At 41.7% G+C, this 21993-nt stretch overlaps 1 protein-coding gene across 1 annotated transcript in view; it reads left to right on the top strand.

Annotated features, from left to right (window-relative positions):
- Positions 1 to 21993, top strand: part of LOC148039041 (uncharacterized) — a 183147-nt gene that overhangs the window by 84752 nt on the left and 76402 nt on the right. The window contains exons 9-13 of the mRNA XM_087674909.1: positions 5320 to 5437; positions 5535 to 5670; positions 7593 to 7919; positions 9398 to 9483; positions 9600 to 9628. Coding sequence (XP_087531035.1) covers positions 5320 to 5437; positions 5535 to 5670; positions 7593 to 7919; positions 9398 to 9483; positions 9600 to 9628 — 696 coding nt within the window. The remainder of the gene's footprint in view (positions 1 to 5319; positions 5438 to 5534; positions 5671 to 7592; positions 7920 to 9397; positions 9484 to 9599; positions 9629 to 21993) is intronic.

Raw genomic sequence — 21993 nt, 5'->3', positions numbered from 1 at the left:
AAGAATAGTGGAAGCCCTAATCTCCTCCACAGCTTCTCTTATGAAATGAGCGAGGAGGGCTATAGTGATGCCTTCGATATCCGTCAGGCGAAGAACCCTATACAAGGGTGCCAGGCAGTTAGAACAACTTATCTATTGTTCTAACTTGCATATGCTTAGAGACATGCATAAGATGCGGATGGCATGTAGGTAATTTTGAACTTGAATCCATACTTATTCTAAATTTAAGAATATAAAAATTTAAGTCATCTTATTATTTATATATTTGAACTTTGATTTTCAGGTGAATGTAGACGAGTTCAAGTTAATAGGTACCATACTTAAAAGTGCGAATAGAGAGAGAGACGAAGAGCAGGATGACATCTTCATAGAGCTCTACATGGAGCTTGACTAGATTGATTGTCGAGTATCACATACTTGTAGGGGAAGGTGGGCCACTCCTCGAGGCATTGTAGTTTGTAGTAGCATATATAGAACCTATGTGAGGCACGGTTTTGGAAGCTCTTTTGCTCCGATTTCTTATGTTTCAAAGGATGCTTGTGTTCAAGAGCCAAAGTATGATGAGCATGACAATCTCCTTAGTGATGGGGATTGTGCTCCACACACGCCCCCCAGACTCATCTAGTCACTAGTAATGACCATGAATCTCGTTTGAGTGATAGGTCTGAGGACTCATTTGAGTAGTAGCTTTGGTAGCCTCTAGTATCTAGATGCTTTTTGAGTCTTGATATTTGTATCTCTTGCGTTTTTGTACTTGAGTCTTGCATATGATACTCGTCACATGTGACTTGCCCAAGACTCTTTTTTGACCTATTGTACATGTCTTCAGTCTTACCAATGAAATTGGAGTATACATTCTATCTCAACCACTTGTTATGTTCATGAAGTATTGTTGAAACTTGAAAATTGACTCTCATGTGCATTTGTGAATTTTTAAGGTTAAAACCATAGTGATAGGAAACGGCCGGAACGGCCCCCTGGCACGTGGAATCGCCGTCCTCAGCACGAATCCGTTGTGGACCGTGTTTCGAATTGGAGGAACGTTCCCTGTCCCATTTCAGATAGGGAACGTCACGTGGCACCACTTACCTGCGGCCGACCGCCCCGCTGATCCCGCCTAGATGATTTGCAACCGCTTCTTGCTCCCGCTCTAGATCGCCTACGCCCACTCTAGATCGCCTGTGCCTAGTGCCGCTGCTCCCGCTCCAGATCGCCTGCGCCTCCCGTTCCGTGCTGCACTGCAGCTTGTGCCAATCCCAGCCGCCAGGGCCCAGCGGCCATCCCTCATCTCCTCCCACCTCCTTTCTCTTCCTTCTCTTCTTCTTTCTCTTCTTTCTCTTCCTTCTCTTCCTTCTCTTCTTCCTTCTACCTTCTCTTCACTTTTCCCTTCTCTTCTTCCTTCTTCCTTGAACCTTCTCCCTTCTCTTCCTTCTTCTCCTCTTCTCTTGAGTCTTCCTTCTTCTCAAAGTTCCAAGTTCTTCTCTTTTCTTCTTATTCTTCCTTCTCTCCTTTTCCCTTCTCTCTTGACTCTTGAGTGAGTCTTGACTCTTGAGCCTTCTCTCTTCTCTCGAGCCTTCAATTTTTCCTTCTCTCGACTCTTGTGCCTTCAATTTTCAGCCTGAAATGGCTTCATCTTCCCGCCCCACTCGTCGGGTTGGTGGTCGAGGAAGAAGGTCTGATGATTGGTCGTGGTGGGAAGAAGTAAATGCTGACCCCCCATTGAGTGGTGGAGGATCTCGACCATGGACTTGCAAGCTTTGCCCATACAAGCGAACTAGTGAAGCAAACAAGGTAATCCATTGAGCCGAGCATTTGTATTTCAAATTTTTATTGATTTTAATTTTTCAAAGTTGCTTAAATATTAGAATATGGAATACCAATTGCCACTTATTCCATTTTAATATTTATGCATAATCAGGTCCGAGCTCATCTCCTACATGAGCCAAATTCAGAGGTACAGTTTTGTCCGAATGTGACCTTGGAGAAGCAAAGGGAGCTTCGTGACCGTACAGCAGGTCAACAAGCTTATCTTGCATCTAGACCACGACGTGTTGCAGTTGACCCTGCAACTTTTGTGACACCATCCCCATCAGATGTATCTAGAGCAGGGTTAGTATCAGGAAGTGCTACCTCCACACCTACTGCAGACATTGCATCGACCATGGCATCAACAATGCCATATGTTGCATGTAGACAGAGCATACTTGATGCTAGTTGGGATCCCAAGAAGAAGGAAGAGGTGGATACATCAGTGGTACACTTTTTTTATCATGACCACATTCAATTTCGTACAACCAGGTTTGAGTATTTTAAATTGATGTGCAAGAAGATTGGTGAGAATGGCCCTTCGTATGTACCTCCATCATCAGAGATCTTACGCATCACTTTGCTCGACAAGGAAAAGCGCCTTGTTGAGCAAGCAATAGTGACTAGAAAGAGCATGTGGGCTAAAAATGGAGTTTCCTTGCTTGCTGATGGTTGGAGTGATACATACAAGTGATCCATTCATGGTATGGTTGCTTATTCTCGTGGAAAAATGTATTTCATATCTTCACATGATGCATCGGGGACAAGAAAGTCAGCAGATGTACTTGCAGCAGAGTGGGTTACAGGTGTTGAGCTTATTGGCCTAGAGCATGTTGTGGGATTTGTTGTAGATGGAGAGCCCGCAAATAGGGCAGCAGGTGCTATTATCCAAGTATATTATCCGCATATCTCAATTTCATATTGTATGGCTCATTGCTTGAACAACCTACTAAAGGATATTGGTAACCTGTCATGGATTGCACCTGTCATAGAGTAAGGAGCTCAAATGGTTAGCTTTGTTTTGAATCGCCAGTTTCTTTGCCATCATGTCTCTTTGCGGTCGAAGAAGACACTTTTAAAATACTCTGATACCAGATTTGCCTTTAACTTCTTGATGCTAGGCAGGTTAAGAGAATGCAGTGGTGCCTTGAGATAGTTATTTCTTAGTGATGAGTTTATCTCATCAACATTGGCAGATATTTCTACAGGTATCTTATGCTTGGAGAAAGCAAATAACTCCACTTTTTGGGATGATGTAAAGCGGATAGATGCTATGGTATCACCTATTGTACATTTATTGAGGGTTATGGATGCTATGTAACCTTGCATTGGCAGATATATGAGGCTATGGATAGGCTGAATGAAAAGTTGCAGGAGTTGGCTCCAAATGATGAGGCGTTTGAGGAGATACGCCATTTAGTTGTGATGAGGTGGAACTTCTATAGCTCACCCATGCATGCAGCTGCATTTGTTGTGGATCTTGAGTTCTAGGGCAAGGGTCAAGAGAATGACACTGAGGTTATGGATGCATGGAGACTTATACTGTCTCGTCTAGTACTTGATCATGGCACTAGACGAAAGATCAGAGATCAGCTTTCATGTTATAGGACCTTTCGAGGTTCTTTTGGTTGTGGGGATGCACAGGAGGATTGCTGTAAGATTGGGGTAGCTTTGTGGTGGGAGGACTATGGTTCGGATGGTCTTGAGTTGCAGCAACTAGCCATCCTTATTTTGAGTCAGTCAGTTAGCTCCTCTTGTTTGGAGCAATTGTGGAGTATATACGCTCACATTGCTTCAAAGAAGAGGAACCCTCTTGGTGTGGAGAGGGCAAACGATCTAGTATTCGTTAGTGCTAATTTGAGGATGTTATGTAACAGTATGACAACAAAGCCCGATCCATTCACAGAGTGGGAGATGCGGCAAGAAGAGGAGACACATGCTGATGTTGAGGGAGATGCAGCAATTCATGGTACACGTGATGATGAGGTTGGCACTTCAGGAGTAGCTAGAGCAGCCTCAAATCATGATCATGATCTTTGATTTAGTTTACTTATCATGAGTCTCATGATACATGACACATTTACATTGTATATGATATTATGATCATTGATGACAGTGTGACACTTGGGCTATTGACAGTTGTGCCATGCCGATATTATATTTGTACTTGAGTCTTGCAGTCTTGCAGTTGCCCTTTGTGCTATTTTGGCATGTCGCATTTTGCTTCAGTCTAGAGATTAGACGTTATATTTGTAGTCTTTTTTGGGGCAATGAGCATGCTCTTTCAAAGATTAGACTTCAATTTCATGTTTGTAATCTTTTAAGTTTTTTGGCAATGGGACCATAGGCATGTTCTTTTAGCTTAGACTTTAAAGTTTAGTTCATTGTTCATTGTTTTATCATTTTTGGCATATGTATTATGGATTTTATTATTTATAATTGAATAGCTTACCTCTTGAGCCTTGTAAGTTGCAATTCAATTTCTAATGAGTAGTTTTAGAATGATGCATGATATCTTAAAGTTAAAACTTAAAATGATTTGTCCTTGTGGATTATATACTTTGGTTTTAAGTTTTAACACTCCAAAGTCCACATGGATTATGAGTGAAATATTATTATTTTTTCATGAATTTTAATTTTTTAAATGCCGTTCCCGTTCCCACGTCCCCGTTCCCTAGGTTTGGCGTTCCCGTCGCTGTCCCCGTTCCCCGTTCCCGTTCCCCGTTTCATGTTTCTATGGTTAAAACTAAGACTCTCATGTTAAAAACTTAAAATAAGTAATATTTAGTAGACCATCCCTTAATTTTCTATGTATTTTTTAATGACCGTACGAAACATTGGATTTTATCCAACATTTTTTTTTGTACGTTTGGTACCATAATAAGTCCACAGACTGGATGCATCGGATGGATCATATGCGACCTACCCTAGGCATAAGGTTTTCTTTGATTTGAATTGCCTTGTTTGCTTGAGCTTTTTAAGGTTCAAAATGGGTGGGAGCAGAATACGCGGTTGCTTCATGTAGGGGTTAGCTCGCTCATAACTTATTTCGGATTTTGGATGGTTGTCAATCATGAATTTCAACATTATCTGCGAAATGGGGTTAGCCAGCTCATAACTTATTTCGGATTTTGGATGGTTGTCAATCATGAATTCAAACATTATCTGCAAAATGTGAATCCATGGGGTCTTAAAATAGGCATTGTTTTTATGATAACCAACACAGGTTGGCTGATTTACAACCTGACACGTATATTGAGACACAGCTAGGTTTTTGACTAACCCATTTATGATGAAGCCATATGTTTCAACATTGTCGATGGGGATCCCACACATCTGTAGGTGTGATCTTTTGTCAGTTCATGGCTTCACAAAGTTATTTCAGGCATATTTCATCACAGCATACATAGTTTCATGGAAGCCTGCTATATGACATGTTATAGGTGATCTTGTTACTCTTTCATGAAGCTGGAAAAAGGATGCATGGTTTACAATTGTTTATCTGGTTTTCAGGGCTACTGAGAGTGAGGAGGAATCACTGGGCTACTCCGTTACTCTCGTTGATGCATTTGCAAATATTATTGTAAATTTTAGTGATGTTGATAATTACGTGGTGACAGTTCTTACACAGGTATGTTATATGCATTTACGTGTCTAGAACACTTTCTTAGATTTTTAACTGGAATTTTAAAGTCTGCTGTACATTGTGTTTCTATTTGTTGTTGCAGGCTCTTGGCAAGATATTTTATGGATACCCCTATCTGTTTCCCAAACAGAAGCCACCAGTTTATGCTTCAGTTCAAAATCTTTTTGTTGCTTTATCTCAAAAAGGGGCAATTTTTCCCATCTTTCTGACTAACATAGGTGCTCCTTTATTGCACTATCTTTTCCTAATCCTGACATTTGTACTGTTATAAGAACATATATCATGACTGAGGCTTTTAGATAGAACAAACCGGTTAAGGATGTGAAGATCGATGTAATTGATTTATCTCAGGCAAAACTTTCATTTGTCTTTTTCCTGTTAGGGTAGAAGAATAAGGAATAATGAAGGTCCAAATTGTGATGTTCCCCTTGCCATCACCATGACTGGCTTCCCTATCACAACTCCTTGTCCTTGTCTTTCTGGAGCCTTTCCTCTTTTGCCATCTGAGTCTTCTGGGCACATGTTCACCTTCTGAGCTTGCATTCCTGCAGCCCTTTCATATGAGAAACTCAATAACAAAAGCATTTGTTGTCTCCCACCATATTGGCTGCTGTTATCCCTGCTGCATGCTCTCCCACCCTTTCACTCCTCTTCATATTCTTCCTTTCCTCTACCTGATCTTTATACTTATACCAGTGTATGCCTTGGCTTTTTCGTATTCTTCCTTCCCTCTCTCTCATCATCATACTTATACCAGCATATGCCTTGGCTTCTTCCACAAAAAAACGAAGAAGGCTGTACCCATCCAGCACCTTGAATTCTCTCCTTGGAACTAATCAAGCTGTGGAGTTGCTACTATTGAACCTGAGTTAATGGTAGTTTTACAGATTCTAGTACACATAATTCACACGGCATCATGTGTAGTCACATGGTATTTTTCAGATTCTAGTACACATAACTAACATGCCATCATGCACAGTCAGATGCAATGGAAATGGCAATGGCAACAGCAAACTCTAGTGCAACGGAAATTGCTAAAGACTGGGAAATGGCTGGAAGATGACTGGAATGTGTTAAACATGTCTGCTTTTTGACTCTGCAAAATGTGAAATGGAGAACTCTGAGAAGCACCCTAACATAGTTGCCAAAGGTAGTGAGAAAATCACCAAGCAAGTACTAACGAAAGAATCCTTTGATGATACTTAGGCCAACCATTAGGAAATGGGTGAAATGGAAACAACAACAAAAAATCGTGGAAATGGAGTTTCTGAGTTAAACGGCTAGGAAACAGCTGATCTTGTGATGAAGATGCGATGAGTTGGAGGGATGGGTACTTCCAATGAGAGCCGGAAGTGCATAGACTGACCTTGTTTACATGGCTCATGATCATCATGCCTTCCAAGATGGTGTTTTATTTGAGCTAATGGGAAAGAGCCATTTGCTTTGGGTCAAGACTCAAAGCATATTACAGTGTATGTACTATTGGCAAAGATAGTACAAAACTTTAATAGTCGTTCATTTCTAAAAGTACTATATTGCTAATAGCCACGTGTACCTTTTAGTCAACATTCATGGGGTAAGTTGCCAAGTTACTTACAAAGTATCAAAATTCCCTACAACGAATTTTAAATCTGTCTTTAGTACTCAAATAGCATAGTAAATTTCACTGTCAAAAAGAGTACTAAATGGGTACACCATAGCCTGGTTTCACTTCTTTATGCACCATCTGGAAAGCCACTTCATGTAAGGATGCGACCTTGGATTTCTGAAGATCAGATTGTTTAATCATATTTGGTTAAGGTCTTTGCCATTTGTTGTATGTTATATATCAATTCATTCATTCTTTGAACTACTCTCCCTCTTCTCTCCTACTTTGCATGATAAGTTTTGGTACTGAAAGATCAAGGTGAAGTTTGATACCCAACTGTCAAATGAGGACAACTTATGAATAATGAAAATCCACTTCTTTTTCAGTGCATCTTTTGTGGTGTTTTGAATATTTGAGAAGCTAAACTTTTCCTAGATGTATATTGACACCATGTTTGAGTTGGTTCCCCCTTGGTTGGAGGTGCTATCAATCCTTTTGCTTATTTACTTTCCTATCAAATAAACCCATTACAATTGATGTGTTTGTTGACAGTGTGGTCATCACTAGAGAGGTCAATCGAACCATCTAAAGGTTCCTCAGCGGAGACTGATGCAGCATTGTGGAAAAGTTACAGTGAGTTGTGGGAAAACCTCCTAGGCTTCCAAGATACTGAAAACCAGCAAAGTCACCAAATTGATGACATAAAGGAAACCCCAGACAATGACATTGGAGCTGATGATTATGTTGTCAGGACAGGTTTGGAAGAACTCAGAAAAACAATTTTTGACACAATAATCAAGTGCATCATGAAGGCCATGAAGGAGCTAAACCTTAAATACAAAGTGAAACTTACAAATCCATCACAAATGGATAATTCAGGTTTGTCTGAATGCTCACTATGCCCATTCTTGTTTGAATTGTACTTACATCAGTAGAGGTATCTCTATTCAACTATATGATTGACACATTTGAAGAGGCTTAAAAGGCTCAAATGTGTTTGCCTTTATAAACCATAGAGGAAAATTAATAACACATGCACTGCAATCCCAAACAAGAAATAGTAAGATAAATAGTCCAGTCTGAGTTGGTGGTCCTATGGGTAGCTAGCACGTGCAAAACAAAGCATCGTGACCATGAGTGACTGGGCACTTTGAAATCAAGGAAGAAAAATATTTAGTCCAACCCTGGATTGTGGCTCTGTGGATTGTTAGCATGTACAAAAAATACTGGAATTATATAGCTGGGAAAACATTGCTCCAAAGCAGTATCTTGTTTCTGGGAATCACATTTACTGGAAAGGAGTGTCTTGTTGCCAATCATCACTGCCAGAAAGCAGTGTCGTGCTGCTGCATACTCAGAGAAACAAGCTATTGTAAGCGAAAGTTAAGTCATAAAATCTGGGAGGTTCAGACATCAGCGTGTTAAGATCTATCCAATCATCAATTTTTATCAGATGTGATGAGACCTCGATCAGATTGTCACTTAGAACTTTTGGTAACATTGTATTTATACTCAAGTTAAAGCTGAGTAGGAATCCTAAGTATAAAGGTTAGGACTAAGGACTGATTTGAAGAGGTTTCCACATTGTGATAACCTTTTTTCCCCTAGAGAAAAGAAAATTTCTTTAAGAACACCTTGGGAGAAATCCCCAGAGGTAAAATACAAAGCAGAAACAACCATGTAAAGGCAGCTAAGTACATTATAAATACAGTGGTTGTGTGAACAACGAATCTGGTGGGTTGTAATGCTAGACCATTTGAGGGGCTAGTGACAGAAGGTGCAAGAATCCCCACATTGTGATTCTGAAAATTGATTTTGATGTATAAAGAGTGCATGGAAGTCTACTCATGATTGCTCCACTTGTTATAGGGTGGGCTTTCTATGACACATCTAATGACTGAAAAGAGGCTTGCCATTTACATCAAGTCAAGAATGTGTGCACTCTGCCTGTAGACATCTATCAATCCTAATCTCAAAGGCATATGCCCTACGATTTATGAATCCACAAACATAATATACTTGGATGCTAGTTGCATCGTGTTTTTGAACTCTTTCTTTTTTCTGAATAAAATGTCCAGAGGGCTAGAAATGTCCATACAAGCTACAAAATGTCCAGAGGGCTACAAATATCCCTTCAAGTTACAAATTGCTCAGAGGGCTATAAATGTTTTAGAAGTTACAAAATGAACTGAAACAGAGAAATTTGATGCACCAGGGCATCTCACCTTTTGTTGGCTTAAAAGCTTTGCATAATGGCAGGAAAATCTAGTAATAGTTTTTGAACTTGTTGGGCAGAGTCTTCCCTGCCTGAGGTCTTTAGCACATCTAATTATTGCCTACTGCTGCTAATGGAGTAGATACCAACATTGCTTTAGAGCCGGATAGCGACAATGATCCTATTGAGCCTTTGAACGAGGTGGATATGAAGAAATTTCTGAATTTGGTAAAGTCAATGCTCTTAATTTTGATGGTAGGATTGCTCAAACACCTCATTCTGCAGGTGTTTGGTTTCTTGAGGTCGCATATCAACATCTAATAATTCATATTTTCATGTCTCAGGTGGAGTTTGTCCGACAGCTTTTATCATGGTGAGATATGCACTTCTGTTTTCTTGCAGTTTCTGGTTGATATTCTCCTTTCTTTGCACTTGCTTTCATTGTTCTTTTAGATACGGTTCCATATGGCAAACACAGAAAGATATGAAAGTATGAAGTGAGTATGGTTCAGACCCCTGGGAACTAAATAATTGGTGGCTCTGTATTTTAGGAGATTCAAAGTACTTAGCTGTAATAACTACTTTGTAAGCTCATAAGCCTTATTCATAAGTACTTGATATAAATGAAATACAAAGTGGGACAAAAGAAGGAACCGTCAATATGAACTTGAGCTACTTAACATAGCAAACCTGAAAGAAAGCATCAGCAGGGAGTTTTTGTTTTATTTTATTTGGTTCTTCTTTTGGATTGGAGTCCCTGGGCATGGTTAGGGCTGGAGACCTCCTCTGTGTTGGCCTTACTCTCCTTGCTGCTTCTGTGATGGCATTAATCCTGAGGGCAAGGATTAACATAAGACAGGGTGGGTGAGTGTAAGTTGAAGAGAACCTGTTGAAAGAGGAGGAAAATACAGGCATAAACAGGAAGAAGGGAGAGTGGAAGTTGGAACACTGAGGCAAGCAGAAGATAATGGCTGAAGAGGTGAAGCTATTGGATGGAAGAAGTGGAGGTAGTATGAAACTAGGAGGGAGGGAGAGAAGAGGGAATTGCGGCCTTGTTGGAGGATAAGGGGTATGGCTGAGAGGAGGAAGAAAAGAGCAGAAGGGGAGAGGGGGGAGGGAGTGGTGGAGTCATTAGAGGAATTTTTGTTTCAAGAAAAGAAAAATTCCATAATATAACACCTTAGAAAAACTTGACATAAAATGCAAAGTACAAAGAATTCCTGTCAATGACCATTAAATAGATCATAAATACAATCGTTGATTGAACAACCAATTTGGTGGGTTTTAATGCTAGACCATGTGAGGTGTTGACTGGGTTCTTCTTGCCACTATGTGCCACTTCACTTCTTACTGTGCATTCTCTAGGTCATACATTGGCTGGAATTTTATTCGGTTAGGAGGAGGTGAGAACCCAGCCCGGGTGAAGGCAATTGGGGATGTTATCATTCAGCCCGGAATCTAAAGACAGTGTGGGGATTATTGATCTAGATATTCAGAGAGCCTTATTGGTTGAGCTATTGTTAGGGCTTCTTTTCTAGGTTGGGAGTTTCTGAAGAAGCTACTGCTATGGAGGTTATGTTCTATTAATCCCACACTTGGACAACCAATGGTAGTTTGACATCCACTAGATCGTTTTGGAGGTCAAGGAAGGAGTTTTGAGGTCAGGTTTGCAACTGCCATTATCAGAGCCTGGTGATACGTATCATCTAGCCTGCACGAGTTAGCACCAATGATGATAGTTGAAGAGAAGATGAGGCTGTGAGAGTGTGCAATGGAAGAGAACCACGAACATGGAGAGAGAGAGAGAGAGAGAGAGAGAGAGAGAGAGAGAGAGAGAGAGAGAGCTGCTCTCACTGAAAAGAATGCTGAATACAAGGGAGTGGACTGATCAGACGGTGATGGAGACAGAGAATATCCAGCCTGCTGTCCATGCGGGAGACGGAGAAGACTGCAGCCAGCTCATGGAGCACTTGTGAAGCAGAGGAGTGAATGATTTGCCAACTAGTGGGCATGGCTATAAATAGCCTAAAATGCTGGACACTGGCTGACCAGCAATAAATAGGGACATAAGTGCTGTCTGACCTACATAAAAATGCTGATATGGCATCAAACTGTTGATGACTGCTGATGTGGCAGTAATGAATGCTAGGACTGCATAATAAATGCTGATGTGGCAGTCCGCAGCCATCTGGGGGTGCACAAGTGCTAAACACTGATGGAAAGAAGAAAAGCAGATTGTAGAATGAGCTTCCTCCTCCGTCAAAGCAGATGACAAACATGTTAGACCCCCTAATGTTCCAGTCTAATTCAGATTGAGGCTCACATGTAGGAGATGATAGTGCATGACAAACATGATTGCTAACATCCCCTCTCAAATCTTGGATGTGGTTGAAGGCCAAAGAAGATGCGGATCAGAGGGTGAAGGGAAGAGTGCCACAATGCTGATGAAGTCCATTGATGTAGACCACCGATGAAGAAGCTCCTCATGATCTTGGGCATCCCCATGTGAAACACTAGGGGCCAAGAAATTCACAACCACATCACCGATATCATCCCCCTCTGAAAGGGATGGGGGTATGAGGGAACCACCAAAGGAGAGGGTGGGAGATGGAAAAGAACCTGTGGAATAGATAGTGCACAAGTGGGAACACATGCAACAATAGACATTTGTCTCAGAGAACCTTGGATAAGGGAAGGAGAGTGGAGCTCATAGAGTGTACTCTCTTGCTAGCTTGTCGCTAAAACAGCTTCTGAAGAAGAATCCTCAATAAACATGGCCTACTCGGTGAATACAACTTGGGTACCAACTCTAGTAAGGCCATAAACTGAGAGGAGTGGAAAGCCTATTTTTGGAACATGTAGGACTTCCGAAAGGGAGCGTGAGGAACAGTCTAGCAACAATGGCAAGTGCCAACACTACTAATAGGCATTGAATAAATGTCATCAACAGTGACTAAATTCTCAGATAGATGAAGATCCTGTAGCTTGTCACCTTGTGGAGTCGTATGACTCAAAGCACCACTATCAATGAGCCAAAGGCTCTCTAAAGACGAATCAACCACTGAAGAAGGCTCCTCCAACACATGGATATGAAGGAACATCGACTCATGGATAATAGCTAGTGTAGAGGTAGAGGAAGGCCCGAATGATGTAGCTCCATCCAAAGCTTCGGGACGAAAGTGAGGGTACTTCTTCCAACACTTCTCCTTAGGATGTGTCCCCTTCCCACAATGTGGGCATCAAGGTTTCTCTGAATATGTCTTAGAGCTTGAAGAATGCTTTCGTGTCTCCTTCTTGGGCTTGGCCTTTGTTTTCTTCTTGTTCTTTCCCCCTCTCATACCAGCAATAAAAGCTTTGGTGGAGTTGGATCCATTGGCTACTTCCTTTAGACACTTGTCGTGCTCCAAGACAAGTGGGGCAAGCTCCTCCTAGGGAAGATTCTCATGTGGTTTCGATGTAAGAAGGCTGGTGTAGAAGACATCACATTTCGGAGAGCTGAGTCAAAAGAATCATGGCCATATCCTTTAAAGAGATGATCCTATCGAGGGAAGAAAGCTCACCCCTCATGTTCTCCAATTTGTTGATGTGATCCTTCATGGAAGGAGAGTCATGAATAGTGAGTATTTGTAAATTCTTCTCAAGAGCAATCCGATGGGCAAATGTCTTTTAATGGTATAAAGAAGCAAACTTTGTCCATACTTCCACTGCCTGTTGCAACTTGCACACATGCAATAGGATGGAATTCTATGAGCTCATAAAGAGGAAAGACCGAACTCTAGAATTGAGTTGATCCAATAGGGTTGCATGATCCAATTGTCGATCCCACCCTGGGATTTTCCACGAGACGAGGAATAGGGTGGGTAACAAACTCCCAAAGAGTGAAGGAGTCAAGGATACACTCCACCTTATCCATCCAAAAGGTTCTCTTTGGGAAGAGAAGGAAGAATAGGCACCTGTATTGATGGTGCCATCATAGACACTTGAGGGCTAGAAGGATGGGCTCTATGGAAGACATGTAGAGAGGGGGAGGAGATGGTTGCTTTGTTCCTTGTGACCTGTCAAGAGAGGGTTCCCGTTTAGAATGGGGCTGAGACCGCCGATCTTTGCGATGATCACGTTGCCTTTGAGAGGAGTGATGAGAGATCTTCTCGTTAGAGTCATCAAAACCATTGAACTGGTGACAAGACATCTTCAACACTTGCTTAACAAAAGGTATCGAATAACCCTTTCGTAGTATGAGAGGAGATTGGACGATAGCTTTAGGAAACTCTCTCTCTCTCTCTCTCTTTGTGGTTAGCAGCATTTAAGCTTGGCAGTGGGTGCTCGGCTCAGTTATGGCAAAGGTCTTGACACATATGTTAAAGATGAGAGCCAAAGGAGATTTAGAGACACTATGTATGGGATTATTATAGGGCCTATAAGGCATGTAAGAGAGCCCTTGGGATAGTGTTTCATGGCTCAACATAGCCTATGATTGTGATATGGGGATGGTTGCATGGGTCATGGACAGCAGCCTAGCTTGTGGATATGAGGATACCCAAGGGAGGCATGCCTATGTTGTTTCAAGTCAGCCCTTAAGTAGAATTGCCATGCCACATTGTTCTGGTGTTAAGAGCAGATAGAGATAAGAAACTTGTACCCCTATTAGCCACACATATGCAAGGAGAAGTTTAGGCATAATAATCCAAGCCTAAAATACTATATAAACTCAGCTTTTTTTTTACAAGGGACTAAAGTTCCATATTACAAGCCTTTTTCTTTTCATCATGGTTTGTTACAAGACAGAGGAGTAGAGCAACTGTCATGAGGATGTGAAGTTTTTTGCTTTGCTTAGCATTGGATTAAACGTTAATCAAATGTGCTGATGTGACTTGCACCTGTGAGATGCAAGTTAATTATTTCACAATGTGGAACCTAGAACCTTGCAATATCAGTTGATGCAAAAGGCAAAAGTTGTAATAAGTTATGCATGACAGGTACGAGGCGGTATCTAGTGGGAGGTGCAAGTTTATTATTTCACAGTATGGAACCTAGGACCTTGCAATATCAGTTGATGCCAAAGGCAAAAGTTGTAATAAGTTATGCTTGACAGGTACTAGGCGGTATTTAGTGTCGGATTTTGGCCTACACAAATTTATTGGCCATTGATGTCAGTGGTGACATTGGAGACTAGGCATTAATTAATTAAATAATGCCGGGTCAATAACTCCTTAGGGACGCTTGGGAGACAAATCAGCCTTGCTAATTTAATCGTTGACTAGTGAAATTAATTTTTTGAGCACTAGAATAATTATTAATCTTTTTAAAAGAATAATAAGTTGGATAACGTTTGAAAAATGGGATTAGAAGGTTGCCCCTTGACAAAACTTGCCCATGCAAGTGGAAAATACGTTTTTGAGGTTGGGGGAGAGAGAGAGAAAGAAAGAAAGAAAGAAACTTATATTAACGTCTTCTAAAGACCAAAACTGGCCTATGAGACAAACTGTGATACAACTGATGAGGTCCAGCTATCCAAAATAAAAGTGCTGAATGAAAAGCTAAAAACTGGAAACTGAAAATACGGTGCTGTGAGTGTAATAAGTGTCGTGTATGTGTATGTGCGTATGTAGCTCTGGTACTCCAGATAATGGCTACAAAAGGGGAACAAATGTCGGCTGTGATAGGGGAACAACTGTCGGCTGTGATAAAGTGGTGCGATGTGTATATGTAACAGATGCAGGGAGATATACTATCCTGGGATGTAGTAGCAGTCGTCGAAGTCGCTAATAGCAGGTGATCCCTCCTGGATGCAGGATGTGGTACATCGGCGGTGGAGAAAGAGCAAACTGGAGATCTGAGATTCAATGTGTCGAGTGTCGTCGGATCTCAGTCTGCTGTCAATGTAGATCAAGAATCCTCCGGATCTCCTGTCGGTGTGGCTGTGGGGTCCGAAACCCACGGATCCTCGTGCGGCGTCGGGTACGCTGGTCCTCAGCCTGCTGTAGTGTGTGCCCGGAGGTCTGGTTGGAGGCTGGTACAGTAGCTCTCACTCTGTCTGTCTGAAAGAACTGTGTAATAGTCGTCTGGGTGGGCCCCTCTCTGACTGGGACCCGCTGTGTGCTCTGCTCTCTGATGTGCTATGCCTCTCCCAGAAAACGGCCAAATGATCTCTGATCCATATCAGTCATACAACGTTGTGCAAGTTGAGAGAGATAGAGAGAAGGCTACCATAGCTACTACAACTGTTCATAGGCCATTTCCAGCCAGCAAGAGACCCTCCATGAGTTGGTAGCATGCCCTAAAGACAGTACAACAGTAGGTGACAGCAGTTTTAGGACTGTTTCAGCCAATCAACATCGTATTTGGGGTATTCCATTAGTGGAAATAGATTTTATGGCTGTCTAGATTGGGCAGCAGCTAATTTCTTTTATTTTCTTGGGATGGAAGCCTGAATTTTATCTCTTTATCATTCTCTCTCATTCTATAGCCATCTCTCAAGTTATCCTAGTAAAATCCAGCCATTTGAGTCATTAGAGGTGGAGATATTGAAAAATCTTTGTTGTAAAACCTAATTTACAACAGAAATTGGGGTTATAGCCACCTCAGGATGTGTGCCTAGAATTGGCAGCCTAGGATAGTTGAAATTGAAGAATTTCAAGGAGATTCAAGAGGCTAGCCAACCAATATCAAAATTGGGGCTAAATTTATCTTGCAAGAAGTAGGGTGAATGCCAATTCCTAAGCAAACCAAGGGGCAAATTGGTTTGAAGGCTTGTTGGTTATTTATGACAGTAAGAGGCACTTGGATTAGCGCAGGAGATTAGTGAATCTCAGTTGTACTCCATTCATTTGCAATGGAAGATAAAGTAATACCACAAGGGACACTAGTTTTGGGGCCGACAGGTTGTCCAATTGTCCAAGATTAAAGTGGTAAAGTGTGCATTTCAATTTATGTGAACTCATTACTTGCTGTAATTATTATTACATTAGGTAATTGCCACCCTATATGAGGAGGGAGGTTGGTTTGAGCAATCTATTTACAATATAGCAATACAACACAAACTATTTAGAGGGCAAAATCTTCTTTTGCCACAACCTCAACACTGTAAACAAGCTTCGGAAGTTTATTCGTAATCCCCACACTTTCTACACAAGTTGGCAATTCTAAGATGAGTGTCTACTCTTCTAAGAATGGCATTGATATAATCTTAGTACAAGGGTAGCCTCACATGATTACAACTATAATTGTGGGTGACAACGACAGAATCAAATATAACGTCATAAACAAGAATACAACTTAAGCAAGTCTCGAATAGGATATGATGTCAATGATAGCATTAGGAAGTCAAGAAAGGTATTGCAATTTTAATAGAGATATACAACATGATAATCATCGGAAGGGAGTGGCTACTCATAGAAAAGATTAAGAGGGTTGTTACATGGATGCCCTCCACCCATAACATCATACACACCACATAGAACATAAAAGCTTTCCTTTACAAACTCACAAGGGATTGCGGGATCAGTTTTGCAAAATCTTACGGTAGTATGGCAAGTCTTCTTTTATAATTCGTCAATGCTCCAACATCATGATGAGACACATCCCTCGAAAGAAACTAAAACAAAAGGAATGCCCTAGTTTTATGCCTTGTGACAAGCCTTTGGATAACCAAGTCTTTGAATAATTGGTTCATCTTTGTTAAGTGTTTGATAAGTCCATCCTCCATATACTCAAGAGGTAGGCTTGAAAGGAATGTAGATTAGGAGTTTCAAGAATGTAGCTCCCCATGTGAATGAGATCTTGGGTCCCATAAGTCAAAGCTTAAGCCTAAGGCTTAAGTTACTAAGCAACCAATAATCGTTTTTATGAAAATGAAAGGAAACAAAAAGAAGAGGTGTTGATTTGGTTTGCCAGGCCCTCCCTCCCCCTTTGCTTGTCATCACCATGCCTTCTTTTATGCATCTACCATTGTTGATATAGTTGATTGCTTCTTTGAAGCTCAGACAAGTGTTCATCATGCAATGCCTCCATGTGGGCATATCCAACTCATTGATGTTGCTTGTGATGGCCTCATAAGGGCTCGAAAACACTTACATTCTATTCCTAGCCCTAGCTGATACATCATATCTCATCGGAGGCTTCTCCTTTTGCCAAGCCATCAAGGCGGCGGCCTTTCCTGAATAGAGTCATCTTCATTTTCTTTCAATTAAGCCTTTTTACAAAGGCGACAAGGCAAACCTTAATTAGCACAAGGCCCCCTTCACATACAAGGCATAAACTAAACCTTTTAGACTTTGTAGCACCCCTTGTTCCCACTAAGAGTCACAACCTCCATACACACAACTGCAATCAACCTTACAAGATACAAACTTGTGGCATTTTCTCAACTCTTTTCTTTCTTGAAAGTTGATACACACATAATCTCAAGGCCTTGTCATACCACCAGTTTGTGGAGAAATCAAGATCATCATCATTTCTTGGAACCTTGGCTTTGTGGGCATTGCATTTCACACGCACTTTGACATTCTATTCAAGCAACTATGGCCAAGGTTGTTAGGTACAAAAGGTACAATACAATACGGTATGATAAAATATGGTACTAATTGGTACCTTAGGATTTTATAAGGTACGGTACAATATTAGTATGAAAAAGAAACAAAAGAATTGGTGATTTTGGATTGTAGATAATAGAACACATGTTTAGAGCTATAATAGCAATGCCACTTGAGTCAATAGGATGAATACGTGAGGGTAACGAGGCAAAACCTCATGTGCAACATGTGCAATGCGCTACCAGAAGATAGATGGGAGTGTATACGTAATACATCATACATATTACATCACACATCATACAATAAAACAAAGTGTAGGGTGGATGGACAAAGAGGCTCTTCATTCTTTTGAGAGAGAGAGAGAGAGAGAGAGAGAGAGAGAGAGAGAGAGAGGGGGGGGCAAGGGTGAGGGATGCACTTGGAATTGCATATTCATCTTGGAAGTTGGGTGAGAGAGAGTGAGAGAGGCATGTGTCAGATGGGAGAGGATCGAGGTGCAGCTGAAGTGCAGTAGACAGTGTGAGAGTGAGAGACAGAGTTGAGCACGACACCCAATGCAATAGTACTGAATAGAGTGTTAGCTGAAAGTACAAATGATAACCCTTATACCTTAGAGTTATAAGGGGCTGTTCACACCCGAACACAGTAAGTGCCCGTAAGTGTGCACCACAAGCACATACAAAATAGTACACATAATCTGGGGGAAAAACCTCTCCTACCGAGAGTAAAAAGTGCCCCAGTGTCCTAGTGATCACCCGCACACTCCCATATGAGCGTAGGCGTAAGTAAGGCGTGTGAGATACCCAACAAACCCCCCTGGAGTGAAGAGTGATCAAGTGTACAAGGATCATCCGCCACCAAAGGGCGTCAAATTCAAAGCATCGCGAAATGCTTCAAATTTGTCTCGTGGAAGAGCTTTGGTGAAGATGTCTGCCACATTGCTGGTGGTAGGACAGTAGACAAGGCTGATATCACCTGCATGTAGCCTCTCTCTGACAAAGTGGTAGTGAATCTCTATGTGTTTCGTGCGAGCATGAAACACAGGGTTCCGTGCCACTGCAATGGCACTCTGACTGTCAGTATATAAAGGAGTAGGCTCCGTAACAGATACATCCAAATCAGCAAGTAAGCGTCTAAGCCATACGCACTCAACTGCAGTAGTGAAGGCTGCCTTGTACTCAGCTTCACATGACGACGTGGCAACAGTGGATTGTTTCTTGCTAAGCCAAGAAATGCATGACGAGCCAAGAAAGAAACAATTGCCACTAGTGGAGTGACGAGTATCAAAATCACCAGCCCAATCAAAGTCACTGTAAGCATGTAACTGCAGTGGTCCCCCCTTGGCATAAAGCAATCCAAGAGCTCTAGTACCTTGCAAGTAACGAAACACACGCTTCATAGCTTGCCAATGCGACATACGAGGCTGATGCATGTACCTGCTCAAAACTGAAACGGCAAACTGTATGTCTGGCCGAGTGTGGCATAGATAGATGAGACATCCCACTGCTGGAGCATAAGTATGGATATCAAACAAATCACTGTCATCATGTAATGACAGTTTGAGCCCAGGTTCCATGGGTGTACAAACTGGCTTGCAATCCTGTAAGCCAAACTTCTCAAGAAGTTGCCCAATGTACCTTGACTGACATAATCCAATGCCTCTAGCATCATGTACAAACTGGATGCCCAAGTAATAGTGCAAAATACCCAAGTCAGACATGTCAAAAGTTTGCTGTAAATTATTTTTGAATGCTGAAATCTGATCAGCACGTGTTCCAGTGAGCAAAAGGTCGTCTACATATAGACACAAAATCAGCATGGATCCCCCCTCTTTATGTACATAAAGGGTAGACTCAGATGGGCTGTTTACAAACCCCTGACTAAGCAAGAAAGCATCTATCTTTGCGTACCAAGCTCGTGGAGCTTGTTTCAAACCATATAGAGCTTTTTTCAGCTTGCATACTAAATTTTCTGAGCCTTCAACTGCAAAACCAATGGGCTGCTGTACATACACTTCTTCCTGAAGTTCCCCATGTAAGAATGCAGTCTTTATATCCAGCTGATGCACTTTCCAACCAAAATGTGCAAACAGTGCAGTGCAACACTGTTATGAATAAATCCCCAAAATTTTGCCAAAATCTCTGTCAAAAACAGTCGGTCTGTGACTGTATCAGCAGTTTAAATGCATCTGTCCTCCAAATACACAAAAGCCCCAAAATTTTCTGACCATTCAGTCAGAAATTTGCATGAAATTTACTTTTCCAGTAAATCTGTGCCAACTGCGTGTGAACCGCCGCTTCCAGAATTTATTCTGGGCTGAAATAATAAAATTTTTGAAAATTTTACCTGGTCGTGTGGTAGAGTACTGACGTGGAGCAGGTCATCTGACGGGCGGGCGGACAGGCTGACGTGGAGCTTTACAACGGCGGTAGGCAGATTAGCGGGCTGCGCGAATCTGAAGCGGGCAGGCAGGTTGCGATCAGGCGTTGACTGCGCCTGAACGAAACAGGGCCCTGGCGGACTGGTCGAGCTGCTCGCGAGCTGACGAGCGACTGCTGACTGGCAGCTGCTGACGGGCAGCTGTAGTGAGAAGCCTGCGCTGACAAACGTCAGCACCTGCAGCTGACGCGACACGCCTGCTGGTGGCGCGCTGGGACAGAACTGGCGGGGGCTGCAGACTGCAGACTGAAGACTGCTCTGAGCTGAGCTCTGATACCAAATGTCAGATGGGAGAGGATCGAGGTGCAGCTGAAGTGCAGTAGACAGTGTGAGAGTGAGAGACAGAGTTGAGCACGACACCCAATGCAATAGTACTGAATAGAGTGTTAGCTGAAAGTACAAATGATAACCCTTATACCTTAGAGTTATAAGGGGCTGTTCACACCCGAACACAGTAAGTGCCCGTAAGTGTGCACCACAAGCACATACAAAATAGTACACATAATCTGGGGGAAAAACCTCTCCTACCGAGAGTAAAAAGTGCCCCAGTGTCCTAGTGATCACCCGCACACTCCCATATGAGCGTAGGCGTAAGTAAGGCGTGTGAGATACCCAACAGCATGCAATTTTGATAATAAACATAAGGCTTGGGAGTTGGAAGATCTTGTGCGGTCTAGTCTTCATAGGCCAAAAATAGCCTGTTTTTTGGTACAGATACGTACCATACCGTATGGTACAAACCATACGGACGAACTAGTCCATACGTAGTACGAATGCAACTATGACTATCACAAACAACCTAATTTGCACACACATTTACCTAGGCTCTACGCAAAACTCGAAGTATTTGCATTATATATAAGAGGCTTCCTTTCTTTTCCAAACAATTGTGACACTGGGTCAGTGTGGACTGAAGGGCACTGCTATAAATAGGTCATAGTGAGCATCATTCCTTGGTTTTGGACAGAGATTGTCCATACTCTTTGAGGGAGTTGGGATAGGATACAGGGTGGTTTGGAGAGTATCAGGAGAGGAAATACGCTTTTCTCAGGACTCTGGATTCTAGCAGTTCCTGTCACACAGACACACATGGTTTGCTACTATAGACCTCTGGATTGGCTATTTATTAAGGTTTGAAAGTCCCTTACAAGGTAATTTAAACAGGAATTAAAGAACACAAGGCTGATTAGGCCCAAACCAGTAAATTTCTTATCACATACAAGGTCAAACAGAGAATTCTTTCCATGTAGAGGATACAGGTTAGATTGAATATCTTGTCAGTAATTGTATCTTGTCAATATTTCATAAAGGCTGACTCGAGTAGGATCTATTTGTGTGTGAATGATAATTGATCTCAAAGTGTTTTTTTGTTTGTGTGCAAAAATAGCTCTTCTTTTTGCTAAAGGAAGGCCTTCAAGCACTGTAGATGCATTTTATTGAGTAGCATTCTCATTTCTAGCAGTTCTGTGTCTACATAAGTAGCTTAATTTGAAGGTCCAAACAGGAAATCTTTAAAACAACACAAGGGTTGATGGTGACTGAAAGTGTAAATTTGCATCAAATACAGGTTCAAAGATAGGAATATGTAAATCAAATATTAATTTGAAAATTTTGAAAAATTGCGTGCTTGCATTGGTATCACTTCTTATGTTGCCAATCAAAATGTTTTCGTTTTTGCAATTGTTGGCTGCAGTAAGACTTTTCGCATGAATGCTCTAGACTGTGCCTTGTGGCTTAAAGATTGACAATTCTGTTAATTATTCTTTCA

The sequence above is a fragment of the Lygodium microphyllum genome, chromosome 3 (assembly GCF_053477565.2).
Source record: "Lygodium microphyllum isolate KBCC chromosome 3, Lygodium_microphyllum_v1.1.10, whole genome shotgun sequence".
In the NCBI taxonomy this organism is placed as follows: domain Eukaryota; kingdom Viridiplantae; phylum Streptophyta; class Polypodiopsida; order Schizaeales; family Lygodiaceae; genus Lygodium; species Lygodium microphyllum.
This window is presented reverse-complemented; position numbering and strand designations above follow the sequence as displayed.